Source organism: Oncorhynchus mykiss, chromosome 30 (genome assembly GCF_013265735.2).
Source record: "Oncorhynchus mykiss isolate Arlee chromosome 30, USDA_OmykA_1.1, whole genome shotgun sequence".
In the NCBI taxonomy this organism is placed as follows: domain Eukaryota; kingdom Metazoa; phylum Chordata; class Actinopteri; order Salmoniformes; family Salmonidae; genus Oncorhynchus; species Oncorhynchus mykiss.
In genome coordinates, this window is record NC_050570.1 from 25,752,206 (window position 1) to 25,776,055 (window position 23,850).

Genomic DNA, 23,850 nt, shown 5'->3' on the forward strand with positions numbered 1-23,850 from the left:
GCGTGCCCAATTTGATTGTAGCGCGGAGCGTGATTGTCAAAGGCTGGAGCATCCGCGAAGGCCGGCCCCAGTAGCTCTCACTTCACGAGCTCAGGGCATGCCAGGCCCAGCATGCATTTGTAGTCTACTTGTGTGCTGCTATAGCCCTTTGATTTAGCTACTGTCATGGAGTTAACTAAATATTTCCATAAAGAAACTGACCAAGCACACAGGTGCAAAATGAAGGTGAGTAAGAGAGGGAGTGTGGTGATGTAGTGTCCACAACTAAAGAATCATTGTTGAATCTGAAAAGACATGTATCCCGACTGCATGAAGGTGTACTTACTATGTGCACATGCTAGAAGAAAGGAACGAGGTGGGTAGATAACTGTGCCATTGTATCAAAGTATTTATAAACTAAACATCTGATCTCTTAAAAGTTGTTCATTTTTGTTCTATTATCTGTACAATAGACCTGGCATATTCTCACTTTCAAGGAGCTTTCCATTTTGATTGGGTTATATTGCCTAACAACCTTTAGGCATACCTATAGAAAAATAAACTCTGCATCTCTGCCCAGCCTGGCAAGAGTGGCCAAAAGGGTGTTTAGCATCCCCAGTGGCTCTGCAAGTGCAGAGAGGATTTTCTCCTCTGCTGGCCTGCTCTCCAGGCACCGTCACATGAGCCTGAAGCCACACACTGTCCAAGCTCCCTGTTTCTAATACGAATTCAACGGCACTAGTAAGGCATTTTTGGTTTAATTTGTTTTTAATTTGAATTCACAGCCTATATGCGCAATTCATACACTAATGATTTAATACAACGAAATGTTCAAATTCTGAGATGTGAAGCACTCACACGCGCTTCACAATGTATTTATTTGTAGGCTATAGCCTTGAAATAATATAGCAAAAATGATTCCTTCTTAGGCTCCCTTTCTTGCTTCTGGCCTATTTAGTGTTTATATGCTGTTTAATATGACATGTAGCCAATTTGAAATGATGAGCGCTTCTTACATTGACATTTTCATGTTTATTAAAATACATTTAATTCAAATCATAGTGTTTGGTTTCAACACTTTAAAACCAAATGGTTGGTCCAGGTGGAATTGTTGGTTAAATTGTGATTTTTCGAGCAGCAGTTATTTTTTCCTGTGAGCGAGGAGCAGGTTTTTTAGCAGAGTGGTTGGAAAGGAAGGCACAGTGTTCCATGAGCGGGATTTCCAAATGCTCAACTCCGCTCACATACTCTGGTGTGTGCGCACATTGACTGCATTGAAGAGCAGACCGCTTGCAGTGCTTTCCTCTAGCCAGCTGTCGGCTATACAACCAGTTGTACACTCAATTTCAGCCATGTAAATTTTTCCACTTAAATTAACTTGTCAATTTAGATTTTTTTTACAGTTCGCAAGTCAGGAAAAAAATTCAGCCGAGCCCTCTCCCGCTAGAATGAACGATATGCATCTTCTAGCGATCTATTGATAGGACAGGCGTCTGTCTGCCTGTCAGTCACAAAGTGAGCGATGACAGGGAAACACTGCTGGTTTGACATTTTTCACTCTCTTCCGGTACCTGGTAGTGTGTTTTCTGTAAGCTGTGTTGGCAGTCAAATGTCTTTACACGAAGGGAGAGAGCATGATGCTCATTCATCGCCTAGGAGTCAATTTGCATGACCCATATTGTGATAACGGCGGGTCGAAATCCACTTAGCCTATTGTTTCCTGGCACATATATTTATTTTATTTTCGCGTGTTTCATATACAGTCACGAAGTGCTGGCGCATGGACTTACTGTCATTTGATTGATTGATTGATTGAACATCAAGCTAGAGTAGTTTATTAATGGTGTCGAACTGACTGAATAAACCCAATCTCATATTCTTGCCATTCATAAATCACGCAACATAATAATATCTCCATTGTATCGGGACATGGCATCGGGACAAGTAAACTCTGACATCTGCTGATGTAAAAAGGACTTCATAAAAACATTTCATTTGATTATCGATATATTATGAAAACATTTGATGAAGATGGCGAATCCTCCTCACTGCAGGACAATAGTGTAAGTAGGCTAGTGATGCGATAGTTGCACTCTGGTCCAAAATATGATGAAACTGATTGAATTGTTTTAAAAGCTTTAATCAAGGTTTAATCAAGGTCAAATGCCTCTTCAAATCCCATGATTAACACCTGCTTCATTCTTCAATCATACCTGCATTGCAGATAACTGAGAAAATGCCTCTTAAAAGGGTGCTTGAAGCCTGTAGAGTTAAAGATTATTTGAGAATAAATCTGTGGGTCAGTCGCTAAACAAGTATTTGTTTTGTATAAATTACACTGCAATTCACAAATGGAGTTGCAAACTAACTTCTTTCACTAATTTAACTGATGTCATTCTCTCTTCTCTTAACAAGTATAGACCCAGAACTTAATTGAGCATTTGTTCTGCTTATTTTAGAGACCCATTTTTCCATTTAAAAAGTGCACATCACACAATTCGTTTGATTTAAATGTAAGCTTAAATTATTTTGGGGGCTATTTACTTAATTTAATAAAATAAAATACATAATTTAAAGAAAAAACATTGTGTCAATTCATATCTTGCCATAAAATACTTTAGTCTCAATATAAGACCAGTTAAATGTAAAAATAAAGTTGTAATGTTCTCTTACTTCAAAAATAGTATAGATCATATAGGCCTAGATGATTTCCCAAAAAACTAACAAAAGGAATTCATACATTTTCAGTAATGTATGAATTATTTTCAAATTTGTGAGAAACTCAAAAGTATTCAATAATATTGCTGTGTATTTCGCATGGAATCAAGGCATTAAAATGTACCAGAGGCCACCAAAATAGAGCTTGTTCAGCAAAATATTCTTAACCCCGGCTCGGGGAATCCTGGCTTGTCTACCTTTTCTATTTGGCTGACTATGCCATGTGCTTGTGGAAAACACTTGGCATCAACCTCCTTTCATAGCAGAGTGGTTAAATCAGACATTATTGCTTTTATCAAGAACACAGTGGTCCATTTACAAGAATGTGTGTGTGATTAAGCCAGACATGACCATTATGATGCAAGAACTGACATGAAGCAGATGGTTTGATTTGAGCCTGAAAGTAAAGTTTCTCCCTAGAGGAGATGGAGTGAAGCCACAGAGCGAAGTGTAAGAGGGGACTGACTGGTTTATCTGTAGTATTGTCCCACTGGGCACAGATTTCAACATTTATTTTATGTTGGTTCTACACAATTCCTTTGAAATTACGTACGAACAACGTTGGTTCAACCAGTGTCCAGTGAGGTGTCTTCTCTTATAAACTCAACAAAAAAAGAAACAACCATGTATTTCAAGGATAATTCGTAAAAATCCAAATAACTTCACAGATCTTCATTGTAAAGGGTTTAATTAAACACTGTTTCCCATGCTTGTTCAATGAACCATAAACAATTAATGAACATGCAGCTCTGGAATGGTCGTTAAGACACTAACAGCTTACAGACGGTAGGCAATTAAGGTCACAGTTATGAAAACGTAGGACACTAAGAGGCCTTTCTACTGATTCTGAAAAACACCAAAAGAAAGATGCCCAGGGTCCTTGCTCATCTGTGTGAATGTGACTTAGTCATGCTGCAAGGAGGCATGAGGACTGCAGATGTGGCCAGGGCAATAAATTGCAATGTCCGTACTGTGAGACGCCTAAGACCGCTCTACAGGGAGTCAGGGCGGATAGCCGATCGTCCAACGCAGTTGCAGACCACGTGTAACAACACCTGCACAGGATTGGTACATCCGAACATCACACCTGCGGGACAGGTACAGGATGGCAAAAACAACTGCCCGAGTTACACCAGGAACGCACAATCCCTCCATCGGTGCTCAGACTGTCCTCAATAGGCTGAGCGAGGCTGGACTGAGGACTTGTAGGCCTGTTGTAAGGCAGGTCCTCACCAGACCACACAGGCAACAACGTCGCCTATGGGCACAAACCCATCATTGCCGGACCAGACAGGACTGGCAAAAAGTGCTCTTCACTGACGAGTCGCGGTTTAGTCTCACCAGGGGTGATGGTCGGATTCGCGTTTATCGTCAAAGGAATGAGCGTTACACCGAGGCCTGTACTCTGGAGCGGGATCGATTTGGAGGTGGAGGGTCAGTCATGGTCTGGGGCGGTGTGTCACCGCATCATCGGACTGAGGTTGTTGTCATTGCAGGCAATCTCAACGCTGTGCGTTACAGGGAAGACATCCTCCTCCCTCATGTGGTACCCTTCCTGCAGGCTCATCCTGACATGACCCTCCTGCATGACAATGCCACCAGCCATACTGCTCGTCCTGTGCGTGATTTCCTGCAAGGCAGTAATGTCAGTGTTCTGCCATCGCCAGCGAAGAGCCCGGATCTCAATCCTGTTGTGCACATCTGGGACCTGTTGGATCAGAGGGTGAGGGCTAGGTCCATTCCCCCCAGAAATGTCAGGGAAATTGCAGGTGCCTTGGTGGAAGTGTGGGGTCACAGCTCAGATCAAGAACTGGCAAATCTGGTGCAGTCCATGAGGATTAGATGTACTGCATTACTTAATGCAGCTGGTGGCCACACCAGAAACTGACACTTACATTTAATTTTGATTTCCCCCCCCCCCCTCTTTTTTTTGTTCAGGGACACATTATTCCATTTCTGTTAGTCACATGTCTGTGGAACTTGTTCAGTTTGTCTGTTGTTGAATCTTGTTTGTGTTCACACAAATATTTACACATGTTAAGTTTGCTGAAAATAAACACAGTTTACAGTGAGAGGAAGTTTCTTTTTTTTGCTGAGTTTATTATGTTCCACCTTTCCAATAGAACAGGGAATCTTCCCCTCTATCGATTTCATAATTTGCAACACGTTAAATGTTTCAGCTCACTGTCCTCCACAGGTGCTTTAGGTAGCTGGTAGGCTATTGGACATGTAAGATGACAGTGACATCCAGTCCTCTGAGTCTCCCTCAACAGCTTCTGGACCTGTTTTCTGGGAATTGGAAAACTATATAAAAAAAGAGACAGATTCATAGAGGGGAAAGAAGTTGTTGAGCTGCTGAAAACGTGTAACTGAAGCCATGTCTTTCTAGTGTAGTTTACAAGCGCCGTTTTATGAAAAGTTATTTCTAGCCCTGACCAGGTCTGGTTCTGGTTAGAGAAGAGTGACGTGGGTCCGATTGGATCCTGGCTAGAGAGACTGTAGATAGCATTTCATCCTGTTGTCTCTGTCCTCCTCTCTCTCTGTAGCTCCATCTCTCTTTATGCTCATCTGTCTGTTTTGGTGCTGAAACATGAGCAGTGCAAGAGAGAACTAGCGTAAAAGAGCCATGTTTTTACCCTGTGGTTACATCAACAGCAGGGGAAGTAAATTAGGTTTTGGCGGGCAGAGATTGTTTTTGGCTAGTAGGGAAGTGGCATCAGATAGCTCTAATACATACCACTGAGTGGTATGCCAGTTCCCTTAGAAGTCTGTACCCACCACACACAGACAGAAGCACACTGGAAATAGAAAACACGCTCAACTTCTCCCAAACATGGACCAGGGCACTCATTAGTTTAAAGATCACATACAGTACCAGTCAAAAGTTTGGACACTTACTCATTCAAGGGTTATTAATCATAATTTTACTATTTTGTACATTGAAGAATAATAGTGAAGACGTCAAAACTATGAAATAGCAGATATGGAATCATGTAGTAACCAAAAGTGTTTAACAAATAAATATATTTGAGATTCTTCAAAGTAGCCACCCTTTTCCTTGATGACAACTTTGCACTCTCTTGGCATTCTCTCAACCAGCTTAACCTGGAATACTTTTCCAACAGTCATGAATGAGTTCCCACATATGCTGAGCACTTGTTTGCTGATTTTCATTCATTCTGCGGTTCAACTCATCCCAAACCATCTCAGTTGAGTTGAGGTCAGGTGATTGTGGAGGCTAGGACATCTGATGCAGCACTCCACTTTTCTTCTTGGTCAAAAAGCCTTGACACAGCCTGGAGGTGTGTTGGGTTATGAAGCTGGTTGAGAGACTGACAAGCACGTGCAAAGCTATCATCAAGGCAAAGGGTGGCTCCTTTGAAGAAAATTAACTAAAACTTTTTTGGTTACTATAGTTGAAGTCAGAAGTTTACATGCACTTAGGTTGGAGTCATTGTTTTTCAACCACTCCACAAATTTCTTGTTTAACAAACTCTAGTTTTGACAAGTCGGTTAGGACATCTACATTGTACATGACAAGTCATTTTTCCAACAATTATTTACAGACAGATTAATTCACTGTATCACAATTCCAGTGGGTCAAAAGTTTACATACACTAAGTTGACTGTGTCTTTAAACAGCTTGGAAAATTCCAGTAAATGAATCATTTGGAAGTGTACCTGTGGATGTATTTCAAGGCCTACCTCCAAACTCAGTACCTCTTTGCTTGACATCATGGGAAAACCAAAATAAATCAGCCAAGACTTCAGAAAAAAATTGTAGACCACAAGTCTGGTTCATCCTTGGGAGCAATTTCCAAATGCCTGAAGGTACCACGTTCATCTGTACAAACAATATTACGCAAGTTTAATCCCCATGGGAGCACACAGCCGTCATACTGCTCAGGGAAGAGACTCGTTCTGTCTCCTAGAGAGGAACATACTTTGGTGCGAAAAGTGCAAATCAATCCCAGAACAACAGCAAAGAACCTTGTGAAGATACTGGGGGAAACAGGTACTAAAGTGTCTATATCCACAGTAAAAAGAGTCCTATATCGACATTACCTGAATGGCCACTCAGCAAGGAAGAAGCCACTGCTCCAAAAGCACCATTTAAAAAAGCCAGACTACGGTTTGCAACTGCACATGGGGACAAAGATTGTACTTTTTGGACAAATGTCCTCTGGTCTGATGAAACAAAAATATAACTATTTTGGCCATAATGACCATCGTTATGTTTGGAGGAAAAAGCAGGATGCTTGCAAGCTGAAGAACACCATCCCAACCCGGGAAGCACGGGGTTGGCAGCATCATGTTGTGTGGGTAATTTGCTGCGGGAGGGACTGGTGCACTTCACAAAATAGATGGCATCATGAGGTAGGACAATTATGTTGATATCAGTCAAGGTATTGGAGTGGCCATCACAAAGCCCTGACCTCAATCCTATAGAACATTTGTGAGCAGAACTGAAAAAGTGTGTGCAGCAAGGAGGCCTACAAACCTGACTCAGTTACACCAGCTCTGTCAGGAGGAATGGTCCAAAATTCACCCAACTTATTGTGGGAAGTTTGTGGAAGGCTACCCAAAACATTTGACCCAAGTTAAACAATTTAAATGCAGTGCTACCAAATACTAATTGAGTGTATGTAAACTTCTGACCCACTGGGAATGTGATGAAAGAAATCAAAGCTGAAATAAATAACTTCACTATTATTCGGACATTTCACATTCTTAAAATGAAGTGGTGATCCTAACTGACATAAGACGGTGAATTTTTACTATTGTGAAAACTGAGTTTAAATGTATTTGGCTAAGGTGTATGAAGTCAGAAGTTTACAACTGTGTATTTTTATGTATACATTTTTTTTCTTCTGGATTTTGACAATTCTCCCGTGATCCTATTTTCATATCAGGTGACCCCTAGTTTGGGAACCGCTGGTCTACATGTTTGTCTGATCACATCGCTCCTCTCATACCATTTTATGAGCCATGACATTAGCTGTGTGGGAAAGTGAACAGGATAGGAGTATAACGGACATTATAGGCCTATCTCCTACACGTCATGTAAAACCAGCCATGTAGGGAATAGGGATGCATACATATTCGCAGGATATGATGAACTAACCACCACCTAACATATAACACTAGCTAACAAGGGGGCTGGCGCTAGGGAATGACGCACTGTTTGAGAGATGCATTTTTACACCAACATTTCATAGGTCTTCCTAGAGGCAGGCGAGGTAATGGTCTGAATGCCAATCAGTCGTCAGCGCTGTAAGTAATGTTTTTGTGGTATTCAGAAGACTGCCACTCAGGCAATTAGGATTGTCTCTTACTGCCTTTCCGTCTCCTGGCATTACAGCACAGGCCTGGATATAATTTTACCACACACAAGTTACTTTCCATTACGATTGCTGTCAACCTTAGTCAACCTCCCACTCCCCTCCTTTCTCTCTCTCTCCCCCCTCTAGCTCCAGCTGATTCTCTCGTTCTGGTCTGGTCCACAGGGTGTGTGGAGGTCCAGGTTTCCACTGTGTTGACTGAAACGAGGCCCAGAGCAGAGAAGTGGCTGTGGTATCTCACATTAGATCGGCTCTGTTAGTGGTTTGGCTGGAGCTGCTTTAGCTGTGTGTGTGTGTGAGGACTTCAAAATACATGCTGTGGAATCATCTGTCAGTCAAGGGTGTGTGTACTGTATTGCTGATTTTAGAACTAGAAAGCAGTGAGGGTAGGACTGGGCTGGGACCAACTACAACCGCCAAGACAATCACTGCATCTCAAATAATCATGTTGACTTTAATGCAAATGTTCGCTCAAAGCACAAGGCAATGTCACAGATTCGACAAAGGCATGGCTCAGACATGACATAAATCAAATGGACCAAGTGGCAAATGGTGTTCCACAACAGACTGGAGCTGTTTGTTAGGGTAATATCATTGATTGATTCTCTGACTTTGATTCTGGTACTTGATCCTAGCGACCACCCCTAGGCCAGGACATTGTGGAAACTAGTGAAACCCATCTGTGGTTTGTTTCAGCAGGCTGACTGCACTTTACTAGCCCCATTAAAGTTCTCCTGAACGCTTCTACCTCGTCAAACCTCTCTTCACACACTCACCAGGACCACCTCGTCAAACCCAGGCACTAAAGGGCCATCCGTGTTGAGCTGTTTTAAAGCTCTGTGTTGTTTTTAATGCCTATTGAGTGAAATGGGATGATAACGTTATGAAGTTGTAACTGCTTTTGAATTAGCTGTACAACAGTTCCCTGCTGACTTTTACACACACCGGTTGTAATTGGGACAGCTTATGAGATAGCATTGTAAGTAGGGCACTTTCTGTTATGAGGTATCATTTAGGGTTTCCTTTAGTTCAGATGAGAGGAATGTGTTGTTGGGTTAGTTATAAAGTTTTAGGTAAAGGTTATGAGGGAGTGGCTGGTTGCTGGTTGCTGCCTTCTATACTGCTGGTGGATGGAGTGAGTTAAACCCCCACACTGTCAGGTGTTTTGAGACCTAGTGAAATATTTCTATTGAATTGTGCTTATTCAAGGTTTAATATTGTGTGTGTGTGCAGGGCCTAAAATTAACACCTGCCAAGTGCAGGTAGATTTAGTTATTGGCTATTTCACCAGCCACGTTGGCGGGTGGTCAGGCTCCACTGTGCAAGCATTTCAATCGCATTTGTGAATAAAAATAGTTAAGTATGATCACATTTATAGTATTTCCCTCGTTTTGTTTTATAGCTGGTAAATTAATCGCATCAAGTCAAAACTACAAACTGTCCGTATATAGCCTATTCCACCTCTCGCTGCCACACTGCTTGGTGGGGGCTGATGTGCACACGTGAAGAGCTGAGTCAAAGATACATATTTTAGAAGCACAGGCATAAAAGTTGGTCAAGTTTACTTGAAACGAAAGTCTACAGAAGTGAGACTTTGTCCTTGTTTCTTGGCTATTTACATAGTTGATTTTTTCTGTTTCAACTAGCAGGGAAGAGAAGACCACTCTTCTCCTAGACATACTCAATCACACAGGCACAGACATGACTCGAGTCCCATTCCCACAGTTCCCTCCAGGGGCAGGTGAACATTTTTATCTCGTCAAGATTTAGGTCTTAAAATGAAATTTAAAAAATACCACATTTTAGTTCTTAATAGTAATACAATTATTGTTTTAGAAACATTACCAAGCATGTCTGTTCTTTTTTTCTTCATGTTTTTGTTGGTGTCATTTTAGCTAAAAAAATATTTTCCCATTTACCTGCAACATTTGCTGGTGGACCAAAAAGTTAATTGTGTGATAATAAATAACATCTCATGAGACATTTTCACTACAATTGTCTTCCCCTGGGATCTACAATAGTCCTTTATTGTATATCCATCTCTCTCCCACTCGCTCTAACTCAGTCTCCCAATGGAACATCCCAATCTGGGAGCCATTATTAGGAGATGGGGGAGGAGAATGGTGGAGGAGTGGATAACGAGTGGGATAGAAGGGATGAGTGACAGCCAGAGGGGAGCGTATGTTTAAGGAAGAGTGAAGGTTAAATAAATGAGTGCTGTAAGAGATGTGACAGCTGGCACTACTGGGCTACTACATACACGCACACACACACACACACACACACACACACACACACACACACACACACACACACAAAGGGGGTTCTCACTCAGTGGTGTAGAGTGTCTGTCAGGGCAGCAGTTTAACAGTTTACAGAGGCCTGCTAAAAGCTGCTGTCATGAGGCTCTGGACCTCTGCTCTCTCTCTTTCTCCCTTTCCTCCTCTTTGCTCTCTCTCTCTCTCCTCTCCAACCCACCAAGCGCCGCTCGGCTCCTGTTGTACTCAATACAGGGGACGCCATCTCTGCTTTCTTAGAACTGATGATGCTGAAGTTTGAAAGCACCCACTCACACACTGTTTTTAATATCTGTGAAATACTTGTTCCCCTCCACACAGAAACACACACAGGGCCATTGCACATGATTTATTTGGCCAGGGTGTGTGTGTAGCTCACGGGGCCAGATTGTTTGGAGCTAGTGGTGAAGGAGGTTGTTGCTTCCAGACAGACAATCAGGCAGCCAGTCTCGGAGGTGGTCATCAAGAGAATAGTTCAGCTGATTAATAGAGAATACAACACGTTTTCCTACTGTTCCATCACTGTGTCCCTTGCCCCCTGGCAAATCTCTGGCCCCCTGATAATGTCCCTTATCCAGAGAGGGCTCTCCCTGCTCTGTCTGTCTCTATGGTCTCCACTCTCTCAGGGCCAGTTCAGTCTGTCCAAGTGCACCATTATCAACTGCTCCCCTCCGATTGGGATAGTTACTTACCCTTATGACAACTCTGACACTGCTACCCTTCAGCTCTCTGTTTCTGACCTAAAACACCTACTCCTCTCTCTCTCACACTTCTTATCGTGTCCCAATGTGCCCCCTCCCCTCTCAGTGAACTGTTAAGAACAGACTGACTTTGTCCTTGGTGGAATACACAAACTCTTTACTCCGTTCAAGACTGTCTGTTTTTTGTCCCGGAGTGTGCTTTGTATAAATCTGTGTTAATGACTTATTTAGGAGCTGCTGAACCTGTGGATGCGTTCACCATGTAAATCTGTGACTGTGTTTTATGTAAACTTCTGGCTAAGTGTGTATGTTTGTGTGTTTAGGAGCTGTCAAGTTGTGGCTGGAACAAGAAGGAGAAGCACAGCTCTGCCCCTAATGCTGTGGCCTTCACCCGCAGGTTCAACCAGGTAATGCACACACAGGCAGAAAAGTGGGGGTGGATAGGGGGAGAAATGTTCCCCTGGAGCTGAGTTATGAGCTTTGGCGAGCAAGTCATGGAGAGATTAAATCCTCTCCTCTTTCCTCTTCTTCTCTCACCACATCCCAAATCATCCTCTCTTTCCTAATCCTTTGTTTTGGAGCTTGGAGGGTGTCATGGTAACAAAACATACCTCCTGCTGACTTGTTGACTCATCTTACATAGGGAACACACACACACACACACACACACACTCCATTGACATATCTCACAGCAGTGCATTCGTCTGTATTCTGTACCTGACACTTTGGGCCTCTAGAGCCCTGAATACGACACAATCCATCATCTAAAAATATCCCATTTGTCCTATTGTCTTAGCCTGCTCTTTCTCTCTCTCTTTCTCTCTCTCTTTCTCTCTCGGTCTCTCAAATCCTATCGGTCTCATCAGACTGGGTTCTGTCCATGATATGGCTAATAAACACTGAAGAGACCTGAGAGACTTTCTTTCCCAACACTCTGTCCTTAGCTGGCCTTCACTGTCTCTGGTGTTTGTTTAAACTGTTTGGATATGGATATGGTCTGATAATGTGTTTGTGCATGGTTTTAGTACACTTGGGTATTTGTGTTTTGAGCGCGTGTGCATGAGTACAATTGAGCTCACGTGTGAAGTCATCAGCAGGAAGCCCTCTAATGACGCACGGGCAGCCTTACCCTTTTATCCTGCTCCATGTCTCCTTCTTCCCCTTTTCCTTTCTCCCATCTCCCCGGTCTCTCCCCCCTGTCCATTTGAGTGTCTTTACTACCCTCCATCTTCTCCCTGCCCCTTTAAGAGTGTCTTTAAGACCCTGCAGACTCCGTATGAGATGATGTTAGAGGAATGTGTTTCTGTGGAAAGTTCCCCAAACGGCCGTTACAGATGTTAGTTAGCTGCACATCACAGGGCCAGCCGGCCGGCAGGCATCAGCCAAGTAAAAGGAGCCTTGTGAATAATGGGGCTTAGGCAGGGAGAGGTCCTTAGCATGAGCTCCAGTCTTAGCAGTCTTCCTTCAACTCTGTTATTGGCTTCAGGCTTTGGATGACAAGGGGAAGGCTGCCATCTTTCAGTAATGCTCAAGCTCAAACCCATAGGTTGTTAGATAAATAGCAAACCAGAATAATTATTAACTATCTGCATTGACCTTTTTTGCACTAACTCTTTCTCACATATGCTGCTGTTACTGTTTATTATCTATCCTGTTGCCTAGTCACTTTATCAATCAATCAATCAAATGTATTTTATATAGCCCTTCGTACATCAGCTGATATCTCAAAGTGCTGTACAGAAACCCAGCCTAAAACCCCAAACAGCAAGCAATGCAGGTGAAGAAGCACGGTGGCTAGGAAAAACTCCCTAGAAAGGCCAAAACCTAGGAAGAAACCTAGAGAGGAACCAGGCTATGTGGGGTGGCCAGTCCTCTTCTGGCTGTGCCGGGTGGAGATTATAACAAAACATGGTCAAGATGTTCAAATGTTCATAAATGACCAGCATGGTCGAATAATAATAAGGCAGAATAGTTGAAACTGGAGCAGCAACACAGTCAGGTGGACTGGGGACAGCAAGGAGTCATCATGTCAGGTATTCCTGGGGCATGGTCCTAGGGCTCAGGTCCTCCGAGAGAGAGAAAGAAAGAGAGAATTAGAGAGAGCATATGTGGGATGGCCAGTCCTCTTCTGGCTGTGCCGGGTGGAGATTATAACAGAACATGGCCAAGATGTTCAAATGTTCATAAATGATCAGCATGGTCGAATAATAATAAGGCAGAACAGTTGAAACTGGAGCAGCAGCACAGCCAGGTGGACTGGGGACAGCAAGGAGTCATCATGTCAGGTAGTCCTGGGGCATGGTCCTAGGGCTCAGGTCCTCCGAGAGAGAGAAAGAGAGAAGGAGAGAATTAGAGAACGCACACTTAGATTCACACAGGACACCGAATAGGACAGAAGAAGTACTCCAGATATAACAAACTGACCCTAGCCCCCCGACACATAAACTACTGCAGCATAAATACTGGAGGCTGAGACAGGAGGGGTCAGGAGACACTGTGGCCCACTCCGAGGACACCCCCGGACAGGGCCAAACAGGAAGGATATAACCCCACCCACTTTGCCAAAGCACAGCCCCCACACCACTAGAGGGATATCTTCAACCACCAACATACCATCCTGAGACAAGGCTGAGTATAGCCCACAAAGACCTCCGCCACGGCACAACTTAACCCAGACAGGATGACCACATCAGTGACTCAACCCACTCAGGTGACGCACCCCCTCCAGGGACGGCATGAGAGAGCCCCAGTAAAGCCAGTGACTCAGCCCCTGTAATAGGGTTAGAGGCAGAGAATCCCAGTGGACAGAGGGGAACCGGCCAGGCAGAGACAGCAAGGGTGGTTCGTTGCTCCAGAGCCTTTCCGTTCACCCTCCCACTCCTGGGCCAGACTACACTCAATCATATGACCCACTGAAGAGATGAGTCTTCAGTAGAGACTTAAAGGTTGAGACCGAGTTTGCGTCTCTGACATGGGTAGGCAGATCGTTCCATAAAAATGGAGCTCTATAGGAGAAAGCCCTGCCTCCAGCTGTTTGCTTAAAAATTCTAGGGACAATTAGGAGGCCTGCGTCTTGTGACCGTAGCGTACGTGTAGGTATGTACGGCAGGACCAAATCAGAGAGATAGATAGGAGCAAGCCCATGTAATGCTTTGTAGGTTAGCAGTAAAACCTTGAAATCAGCCCTTGCTTTGACAGGAAGCCAGTGTAGAGAGGCTAGCACTGGAGTAATATGATCAAATTTTTTGGTTCTAGTCAGGATTCTAGCAGCCGTATTTAGCACTAACTGAAGTTTATTTAGTGCTTTATCCGGGTAGCCGGAAAGTAGAGCATTGCAGTAGTCTAACCTGGAAGTGACAAAAGCATGGATTAATTTTTCTGCATCATTTTTGGACAGAAAGTTCCTGATTTTTGCAATGTTACGTAGATGGAAAAAAGCTGTCCTTGAAATGGTCTTGATATGTTCTTCAAAAGAGAGATCAGGGTCCAGAGTAACGCCGAGGTCCTTCACAGTTTTATTTGAGACGACTGTACAACCATTAAGATTAATTGTCAGATTCAACAGAAGATCTCTTTGTTTCTTGGGACCTAGAACAAGCATCTCTGTTTTGTCCGAGTTTAAAAGTAGAAAGTTTGCAGCCATCCACTTCCTTATGTCTGAAACACATTCTTCTAGCAAGGGCAATTTTGGGGCTTCACCATGTTTAATTGAAATGTACAGCTGTGTGTCATCCGCATAGCAGTGAAAGTTAACATTATGTTTTCGAATAACATCCCCAAGAGGTAAAATATATAGTGAAAACAATAGTGGTCCTAAAACGGAACCTTGAGGAACACCGAAATGTACAGTTGATTTGTCAGAGGACAGACCATTCACAGAGACAAACTGATATCTTTCACTTTACCCCTACCTATTTATGCATATCTACCTCAATTACCTCGTGTCCCTGCACATCGACTCTGTACTGGTACACCGTGTATATAGCCAAGTTAGTGCTAGAGGTGTCACTACCGATCCGGGTTCGATCCCGGGCTGTGTCTGGTTTAGGGTAGGGTTTGGCCGGCCGAGATGTCTTTGTCCCATCACGCTCTAGCAACTCCTGTGGCGGGCCGGGCGCATGCACGCTGACACGGTCGCCAGTTGGACAGTGTTTCCTCCGACACATTGGTGCGGCTGTCTTCCAGGTTAAGCGAGCACTGTGTCAAAAAGCAGTGCGGCTTGGTTGGGTTGTGTTTCGGAGGATGCATGGCTCTCGACCTTCGCCTCTCCCGAGTCCGTACGGGAGTTGCAGCGACAAGACTAACTACTGTACCAATAAGATATCACAAAATTGGGGAGAAAAGGAGGTAAAAAGTAGAATTCTTTAAAAAAAATATAAATAATGCATTTCTTTTCCCTATTTGAAAAAAATAAAGATCTCTGTTTGGTGGGAAGGGATTTGAGCTATCTCCATACTGCTTTTCCATTTCTTCATGTTGTTTTGAAAACACGGGATAGGTTAAGGTTTTGGATTGAGTATATACACCCGATATACAAAACTATTTCAGCTACATCCGTTGCTGATAGTTGCAGAAAGTCGAGCACACAGCCATACAATCTCCATAGACAAACATTGGCAGTAGAATGGCCTTACTGAAGAGCTCAGTGACTTTCAACGTGGCACCATCAGAGGATGCCACCTTTCCAACAAGTCAGTTTGTCAAACTGTAAAACCCCTGTCAACTGTTTGGAATGAGATGTTTGATTAGCAGGTGCCCACATACTTTTGGTTATGTAGTGTAGGTTGGTATGACTGGCGAGGGGTAGGTATAGAGTGGGATGTAGTGGAAAGGGGAGGAGAGGATGATTTAGGGATGAAGTGAAAAGGATTAAAGGGGATGGGGGAGGTTAGGTGTAGAGCTAAAGAAGATTGGAGAAGGGTAGATAATGTTCTGGGTGAATGGGGGCTGAGGTAAGGCTAGAGCGGGCTGGAGGGGCCCTGGGGTAAGGCTGGAGGGGCCCTGGGAGTTGACTGAGGTATGGCTGGCGGTAACGGAGTGGCTATTTTAAAGGGATACGGCAATATTTGTTTGTTCTACTTACCCAGAGTCAGATGAACTTGTGGATACCATTTTTATGTCTCTGTGTGCAGTATGAATAGAGTTGGCGTTCATTTCACGAGCCAATGCAAAATAGTGTTAGCGCAATGACTGGAAGTCTACAGGTGTGCGGGCTAGGGCTGGCACTATTACCATCTAACCGTGTAACCGACGGTTATGGATGAACACGGTCTTGAAAATAATATAACCATTAACGTTTTTTTGTGTGTGTGGAATGAACAGCTGACGGAAGACAGGATGGCAGGGCATTCGTTCGGTTGTGTCGGTTTCTCCAGTAACAATGTGAAACAAGCAAGGTGTTGTAGCAAACAAGTCTTTGGTTGTCTAGGCAACGCCCCCTTCCTTGCAGCAGCTCACATATGAATAGAGCTTGGAACCTCTAACCCTGGCAAAAAATGTGTTAAGGCGTCAATGGAACGCAGACATTCCATTGACCAGATTGGCGCACATTCAATAAATATGATCTAACAAAGTGGATATTCCTCAAATCCTTCATGATTTATGTATTGTAACAGGCCCACAATGTGGTTGCTTAGGGCCGATTTGGATATTGTTGTCTGTTTTCAAATCAAATGTTATTTGTCACATGCTCTGAATACAACAGGTGTAGAACAGTGAAATGCTTACTTACAAGCCCTTAACCAACAATGCAGTTTTAAGAAAAGAACTTGTCAAGTAAAAAATAGATGAATAAAAAAAAATGTAATCAGTAAATTTAACAATAGCGTGGCTATATACAGGGGGTACCGGTACAGAGTCAAGGTGTGACACTGGTTAGTTGAGGTGATATGTAGAGGTAAAGTGACTATGCATAGATAATACAGAGTAGCAGCAGTGTAAAAGAGGGGGGGGGGGGGGCGGTCTGGGTAGCCATTTGTTTAGCTGTTCAGGAGTCTTTTATTGCTTGGGGGTAGAAGCTGTTAAGAACTCCTTTGGACCGAGACTTGACGCTCCGGCACCGCTTGCCGTGCGGTAGCAGAGAGAACAGTCTGACTAGGGCGGCTGGGGTCTTTGACCATTTTTAGGGCCTTCCTCTGAGACCGCCTGGTATAGAGGTCCTGGATGGCAGGAAGCTTGGCCCCAATGATGTACTGGGACATACGCATTACCTTGTGCCTTGTGGCCGGAGGCAGAGGCGTTGCCATACCAGGCAATGATGCAACCAGTAAGGATGCTCTCGATGGTGCAACTGTAGAGCCTTTTGAGGGTGTAGAACTTTTTGAGGTTGTTGTCCTACTACCACACAGCCAGGTCTCAGACTATAGGGAGGGGGTCAATCTCATCGTTGTCTGTGATCAGGCCTACCACTGTTGTATTGAGGATCAGTGTGGGGGATGTGTTATCTACCCTTTACCACCTGGGTGGGGGTGGCCCGTCAAGAATTCCAGGATCCATTTGCAGATGGAGGCGTTTAGTCCCAGGGTCCTTAGCTTAGTGATGAGCTTTGAGGGCACTATGGTGCTGAGCTGTAGTCAATCAACAGCATTCTCACATAGGTGTTCCTTTTGTCCAGGTGGGAAAGGACAGTGTGGAGTGCAATATAGATTTCATCATCTGTGGATCTGTTGGGGCAGTATGCAAATTGGAGTGGGTCTAGGATTTCTGGGATAATGGTGTTGTGAGCCATGACATGTAGAAGTTGTTAATTTTAATGTTTAGAAGAAGTGACTGCTAAATGCTAACTCCTGTTCGTATAAGCTGGTTAGCTAGCATACAGACATCTTTGGTGTGAGTCAGTAATTTTTTAAAACTGTAATGCAGTTTATTGGTAACAATGACATGAACATGTGTTGGGGTTGACATCCATACAAGCATTAAACACAGATATTTGCCTCAACATAGTGTGAAATACACTAGCCTAAAGGTAAGCTCATTTTTCTGGGGGTCAATGAGGTGACTCTTGATCTTTCCCCCACAGCCCTTTCCCCCACGCATTTCAATTGCTATTCCATTGTTCTGTTCAAGTTCAATATACCGCTTTTAACACTTCTATATATATATATATATATATATATATATATATATAGTATTCTCATGGCTAATCTTGCAATGGCTGCCTGGTATTGTGATGCAATAATTTCCATGGTCATGTAGAATGTTCATTCAAATAACTGATGTGCCTCATGCAATGGAATGTCATTTTTGTAATGTTGAAATAACAAATGACAGCATGTATTGATGGGTACACTTCCTGCTTTTTATTTCCTGCTTTGCTCCTTGCAATGGTCACAAGTCTAGCCATTATGCCATTCTTGACTTGAATGGGGATGCCCATTCTATTCATTCTATTTCTATGGCAGCACATGCAGTCAGGAGGAGAGGGGAAAATGTGCGTCTTGTATAAAATAAATTAGCCCCTGACCCTAGCCATACCCAGCTGTAGCCTCTTCAGCACCCAGGCAGTGAGATGGAGCTATCGTAAACTCTCCAGTCCTCTGGTGCTTTTATGAGAGACTCCGCCTATTACAGGACTAATCCGCAGCTATCAGCTGGTGTCTCCATGTTCCATGTTATTTATGATGATTGCAGAGTTGGACAGAGCAGCCTGAAATAACAGGGATTTATAAGATCATAAACACTACTGGAAAGACAACTGAGAGCCTCTGCTCTTTCCTCTGGCCTGACCTGTAGAGTGCACACACATAGACATATGAGGGCGCGCACACACTATTTTAGGCTTAGGGGATTAGGTTTACGAGTTAGGTTTGGGGTAAGGGTTTGGTAAATAAGGATTTGGAATAGGAATACATGTATTACTTTCCCAAAAAACCCTGATAATTCACAAAAACAAAGTTGTGTGTGTGGAGGATGTTAGAGGGGAAAAAGTTATGTTACTACCCTGCAACTCTCCAACCACTTTAATCTCTTGAATGGCTGTGACCCTCAATGGTGCCGGAGTGTAGCAGTACATTATTTTTCCCACAGTGGTTTTCTATGCAGAGCCACCTGCAGTAAGCTGATATCGCACACACTCACACTGACCCTGTGGGGGGTTTGGTCAGTCTGTTAACCAGAGCAGCCCCTCCCCTCCCTTCCCCATGTTGCTTCCCCCCTCTGGGCCTGTCTGGGATTCTCATCATCTGCACAACCCTGCACGTACAGTAGAACCATGATCACACACACTCTGAAGAAGGGAGGACCTAAAGATTTGGAGAAGGGAAGAGGGAAAGTGAGTGGGAGGAAGAGAGGGACTCCTGGGGAGATGGAAAGTTGAAGATGAAGCAAGCGAGTTGGAAGTGTAAGAAAGGGATGCAGAGAAGTGAGATGGTTGCACAGGGAAAGTAAAGGATAGAAAAAGCTGACTTCAAGGAGCATCAGTATTGTGTATAGTTGATGACATATTGATGTATTGGTCTATTACACAGGCAGGCAGGATATACGTTTGGTGAAGTGCATATTTCCTTTGTTTTTCCTGTGGGTAGGTTAGGTGACATCAGCGCTCTAGATCTCTCTGATCCACGCTGATCACTGTCTCTCCGTCTGTCTCTCGCTTCCTCACTATCTCTCTCTCTTTTTCTCCTCTCCTCTCTCAGGCTCTCGCTCCCTCTTACATACATACTTTCTCTCTCAATTCAATTAAATAAATGCTTTATTGACATGAATGGGTGTTTGCCACTGTTGCCAAAGCAATGTATATGAAGTATGACACAAATGAACAGTATGCGTGACAAACAATTTTAATATCAACAAAAACAATTATAGTGTACATAAATAATACACAAAAAGGAAAACGGCAACATTTGAGAAATTAAATCTAGAAGGGGTCATGTACATGACATGGTGGGAGCTATTGTCACTTGTCTTATGACAGGCCAGGACACACTGCAGCAAGCTCTACGTTTTTACCTAACAAAATGCTGATTTGTGTTTCTCCTCAACGTATGTTAAAGAGATCCTGAAATTCTTTCTTTAAATTTCAGGAGATAAATACCTCTGAGTCATTGGAGCAGTTTTGTATGAAGTGCTGCTCATTCTCTAGTTCACCCAACCCACAGTGCTTACATAGTCTTTCTTCGCAGACCTTCCATGTTTTTCTGTTTTCTATTTGTTTCTCTCTTGCTCTCTCTCCCCTCTATCTTTCTCTCTGGAACACGGTGTACAGACGGTTTTAGACTATAAAAGACTCAGGATGCCTGATATCAGCTTATTTCTCCCCCCCATTACCACTCCTCTTCCTTCCATCTTTCCATTCCACTTCCCTCCCTCTCTTCCCTTCCCTCTCTCCTGAGGGTGGTTGGACCAGACACTGACCAATTCATTGACCTTATTTGCTTTACTATGAGAGGAGAGCTGTGTCAGTGAGCTCTTGGCCAATTGATATATCGATCAGATCACTTTGTTCTGTCTGGGGGTTATCTATCACACACTCTGACCACATTCTCTTACATACCTTTTATGGGTAGCTGTTGATACATCAGCTGGTGTAGTGCTGCTGGATCATGGGGGAGCAGCGCTCCCTTATTTTTAAATTTAATTAAAATATACACAGAGCTGGTCAGAATTAAATTTCCAAAAATAGTTTGATCAGTTATGTATGATTTATAGTTAATTACCACAAATTACATAACAATTATAGTATGACAAACCATATAAATATTTATAGCAACCTAGAGGTAGGTAAATGGTGGTTTCTTCCATGTCTCCTCTCTGGCGGTGACGAGAATGAAGAGCTGTAGGCTACTTGTGTGCACTGCAGAGGCCGGTCAGAGGCTTGACCACTTTGACCAATCAGAACATTGAAAAATCATCACCAGCAGTTCCTATCCTATTCTTAAAGGGATACCATCCTTATGTCTCAGTTTCCAGTATGAAGGAAGTTAGAGGTAGTTTCACGAGCCAATGCTAACTAGTGTTAGGGCAATGACTGGAAGTGTATTTTATTTAACCTTTATTTAACTGGGCAAGTCAGTTAAGAACAAGTTCTTATTTACAATGATGGCCTACCATAAGGCAAAAAACCTCCTGCGGGAACGGGTTGCTGGGATTAATGGGTATCTACAAACCATAGGCTAATAGTTTAACACCATCTGCTCTAAAACAGTCATTCAAGAAGATCTACGCATATTCCCATGAAACTGATTGTGATCAAATGATTGGCATGCAGATGCCATTTCGCCGGTAAAATGTGAATAATTATCATTCATGGCAGCAATGATGGTCTATTTTGAGACGAGATACAGATACAGTATCTAGAAACGCTTCTTCCACCACTGGCTGGAGTCTGAACTTTCCTCCATTCCAGTAGCCCTCCTACCCCTCTTCTCCTCCAGTGCTCTTGTTTCCCCCAAAGATCACATTGCAGACAGAACAACTAATCTGATGAACATTCCCATTTAGTTCAGCTTCTCTGTAGACATTGTGTTGTGATCTGACCTGTGTGATGTAGGCTGAGTCTGTCTTGAAGGAACATTTATACCTGATGTTAAATAGCTGTTTAGTCTGCAATCACATGTATGAGTGTGTCTGTCTACTCTGTTGGGAAGTCCTGTTTAACCATCTGTGTCAGGTGCCGTTAATCACTTTGTGCTATACAAAATAACAAATTGATTGATTGTGTCTCCAGACAACTTTCTGGGTGGTGAGGGAGATCCTTCATGCTCAGACCCTGAAGATCAGAGCTGAGGTACTCAGTCTGTACATCCGAACTGCCAAGGTAAGGAACACAACACGGTACTCTGTTTATTCTCAACAGATTATTGTTTCATTTCCACATGAGTGGACAATAAACCTATAGTAATGCAAAAGTGTGTGTATACATCTCGAGTGTTTTCTGTTCCCAACAGAAACTGTGTGACATAAACAATCTGCATGCCGTGATGGCTGTGGTGTCGGGCCTACAAAGCGCTCCCATCTATAGACTCTCCAAGACGTGGGCGGTGAGTTACTGTGTGTCCATGCATCTCAGAACAATGGTCTCTCTCTAACCGCACGCTACAAAAAATGTGGTTGAAAATGTGTTTGAGCAGTGTTGTAGAGCAGTGGCAGATGTAAATGGTCTTTATCTCACCAGTCAAAAGTCATTACATGGTCATTACTGGAATATGTAATGGTTTTGTGTATATGAAGCGTCTGTGCAGAAACTTCAGCGAGAACATTGATTTAACATGCACTGTCCCTGTAAAAATAAACTCTCATACGTAAACTCACTCACTCTCCGCACACTGGTCACTCTCTCACTTTATTTCTCTCACACTCTCGCTCACACTCTTTCTCTCTCTCGCTCTCTCACGCACTCTCTCACTTTCTGGCAAGGCTGAAAACCAGACTTTGCTTGCCGGGTAATGCACGGTATTATATTGCACTCTGAAGTGACCGGAAAATTAATAAATTAGAGTGAATGAATTTGAATCACAACGAGGCCATTCCAGGGAAATTATCCCCAGTTCTCCCGCCACAACAATGTTCCTGGCTCCAGGCTGGATATTGTGCTTCTTGCGTCCAGATTTGAGCTCTTTCCCCCCTCTTTTTAGCACTTTCTCACTTGGCTCTTGCTTTCATATGTTCCCAGTTTTATTTAGTCTGTGAATGTTGAATTAATTCTCTGTATGTGTACAATAATTCAACTCCCTCTGTCTCTGTGTAGTTGTTGAGTCGGAAAGACAAAGCAACGTTTGAGAGGTTGGAGTACCTCATGGCCAAAGAAGACAACTACAAGCGTCTGAGAGACTACATACGCAGCCAGAGCATGAACTCCTGCATACCGTACCTGGGTAAGATGCAGACACTTTCCCGTCGCCATTCTCCCTGCCATTTTATGTAGAAGCACTGAGAAGCTCAGACCTTTTAAAAGGACTTTCTACTCTAAAATGAATGAAAATAAAAGTATACTGACGCCATCTAAAATATAATTTCCACCCCTAGAAATGAGCCCAAAAGCGTATTGTTACAATTATTTTAACATATTTAACATGTAGCTTATGCATGGTCCATATTATCAGGTATGCTATTAGCAATCAGCATTATCACCTGTAGCCCAACTGGTGCAGCATAGTGGCTATAAATAAATTGTCTGAAGAATGGGGTTGCCTATCTGCATTTATCCTATTGAGCTAATCATTAGCTAGATACCCACATGTAATCTTTTAACTAGTTACAATTCATCAATATGATGCTATGTCCCAAAAAACTTGCATGAACACAGTGAATAGGGTTACTTGGGGTAAAACGGCCCCTGCCTGTACCTCACACAAACCACTTAATGTTAAAAATAAATAATACTCCCCTAACACTTTCCCTGGTTGCCACCACTATTGCTCAACTAAACATTTCATCTGTCTCATCACAATTTAAGTCACTCCTCAAAAATTATTTTGCGATAGGGTGGCACTTAACCCCACGTTACCCTACAATTTACTCTTACCTATGCACTCACTGCAAATTGCAGAGCTGTAATGTGCTTAACCGTGCCCCGGCAAAAAAGAACTCAGGGTTTAAAATGGTGCAATTTGCGCATATTTTGGAGTTGAGAAATTAAGTATGAATGGAAAGCTGGGTTCCCCACGATTGCGTTAAGAATTGTTGTGCATTGACCTTTTGTGAGAATGCCATGGGGAGAGAGACAATCGGCACTTGAATGCGCCTTGAGAGAAATATTTATCTCGCATAGAACGCACAACAACAAGCCGACTAGGTAAATATATAATGGGGTTCTCTGTTTTTACAATTCATTACTCATTTGCCGAGGAGAAGTAAATGTGAATTTTCTTTCATGTT

The 23,850-nt window shown here is 43.2% G+C and overlaps 1 protein-coding gene across 6 annotated transcripts in view; it reads left to right on the plus strand.

Moving 5' to 3' along the window:
- Window positions 1–23,850, plus strand: part of LOC110521611 (ras-specific guanine nucleotide-releasing factor RalGPS2) — a 136,062-nt gene that overhangs the window by 62,764 nt on the left and 49,448 nt on the right. For all 6 annotated transcript variants that reach the window (XM_021599289.2, XM_021599288.2, XM_021599291.2 and 3 more), the window contains exons 6-9: window positions 11,361–11,444; window positions 21,701–21,790; window positions 21,921–22,013; window positions 22,721–22,847. In XM_021599289.2, the coding sequence (XP_021454964.1) occupies window positions 11,361–11,444; window positions 21,701–21,790; window positions 21,921–22,013; window positions 22,721–22,847 (394 nt within the window). The remainder of the gene's footprint in view (window positions 1–11,360; window positions 11,445–21,700; window positions 21,791–21,920; window positions 22,014–22,720; window positions 22,848–23,850) is intronic.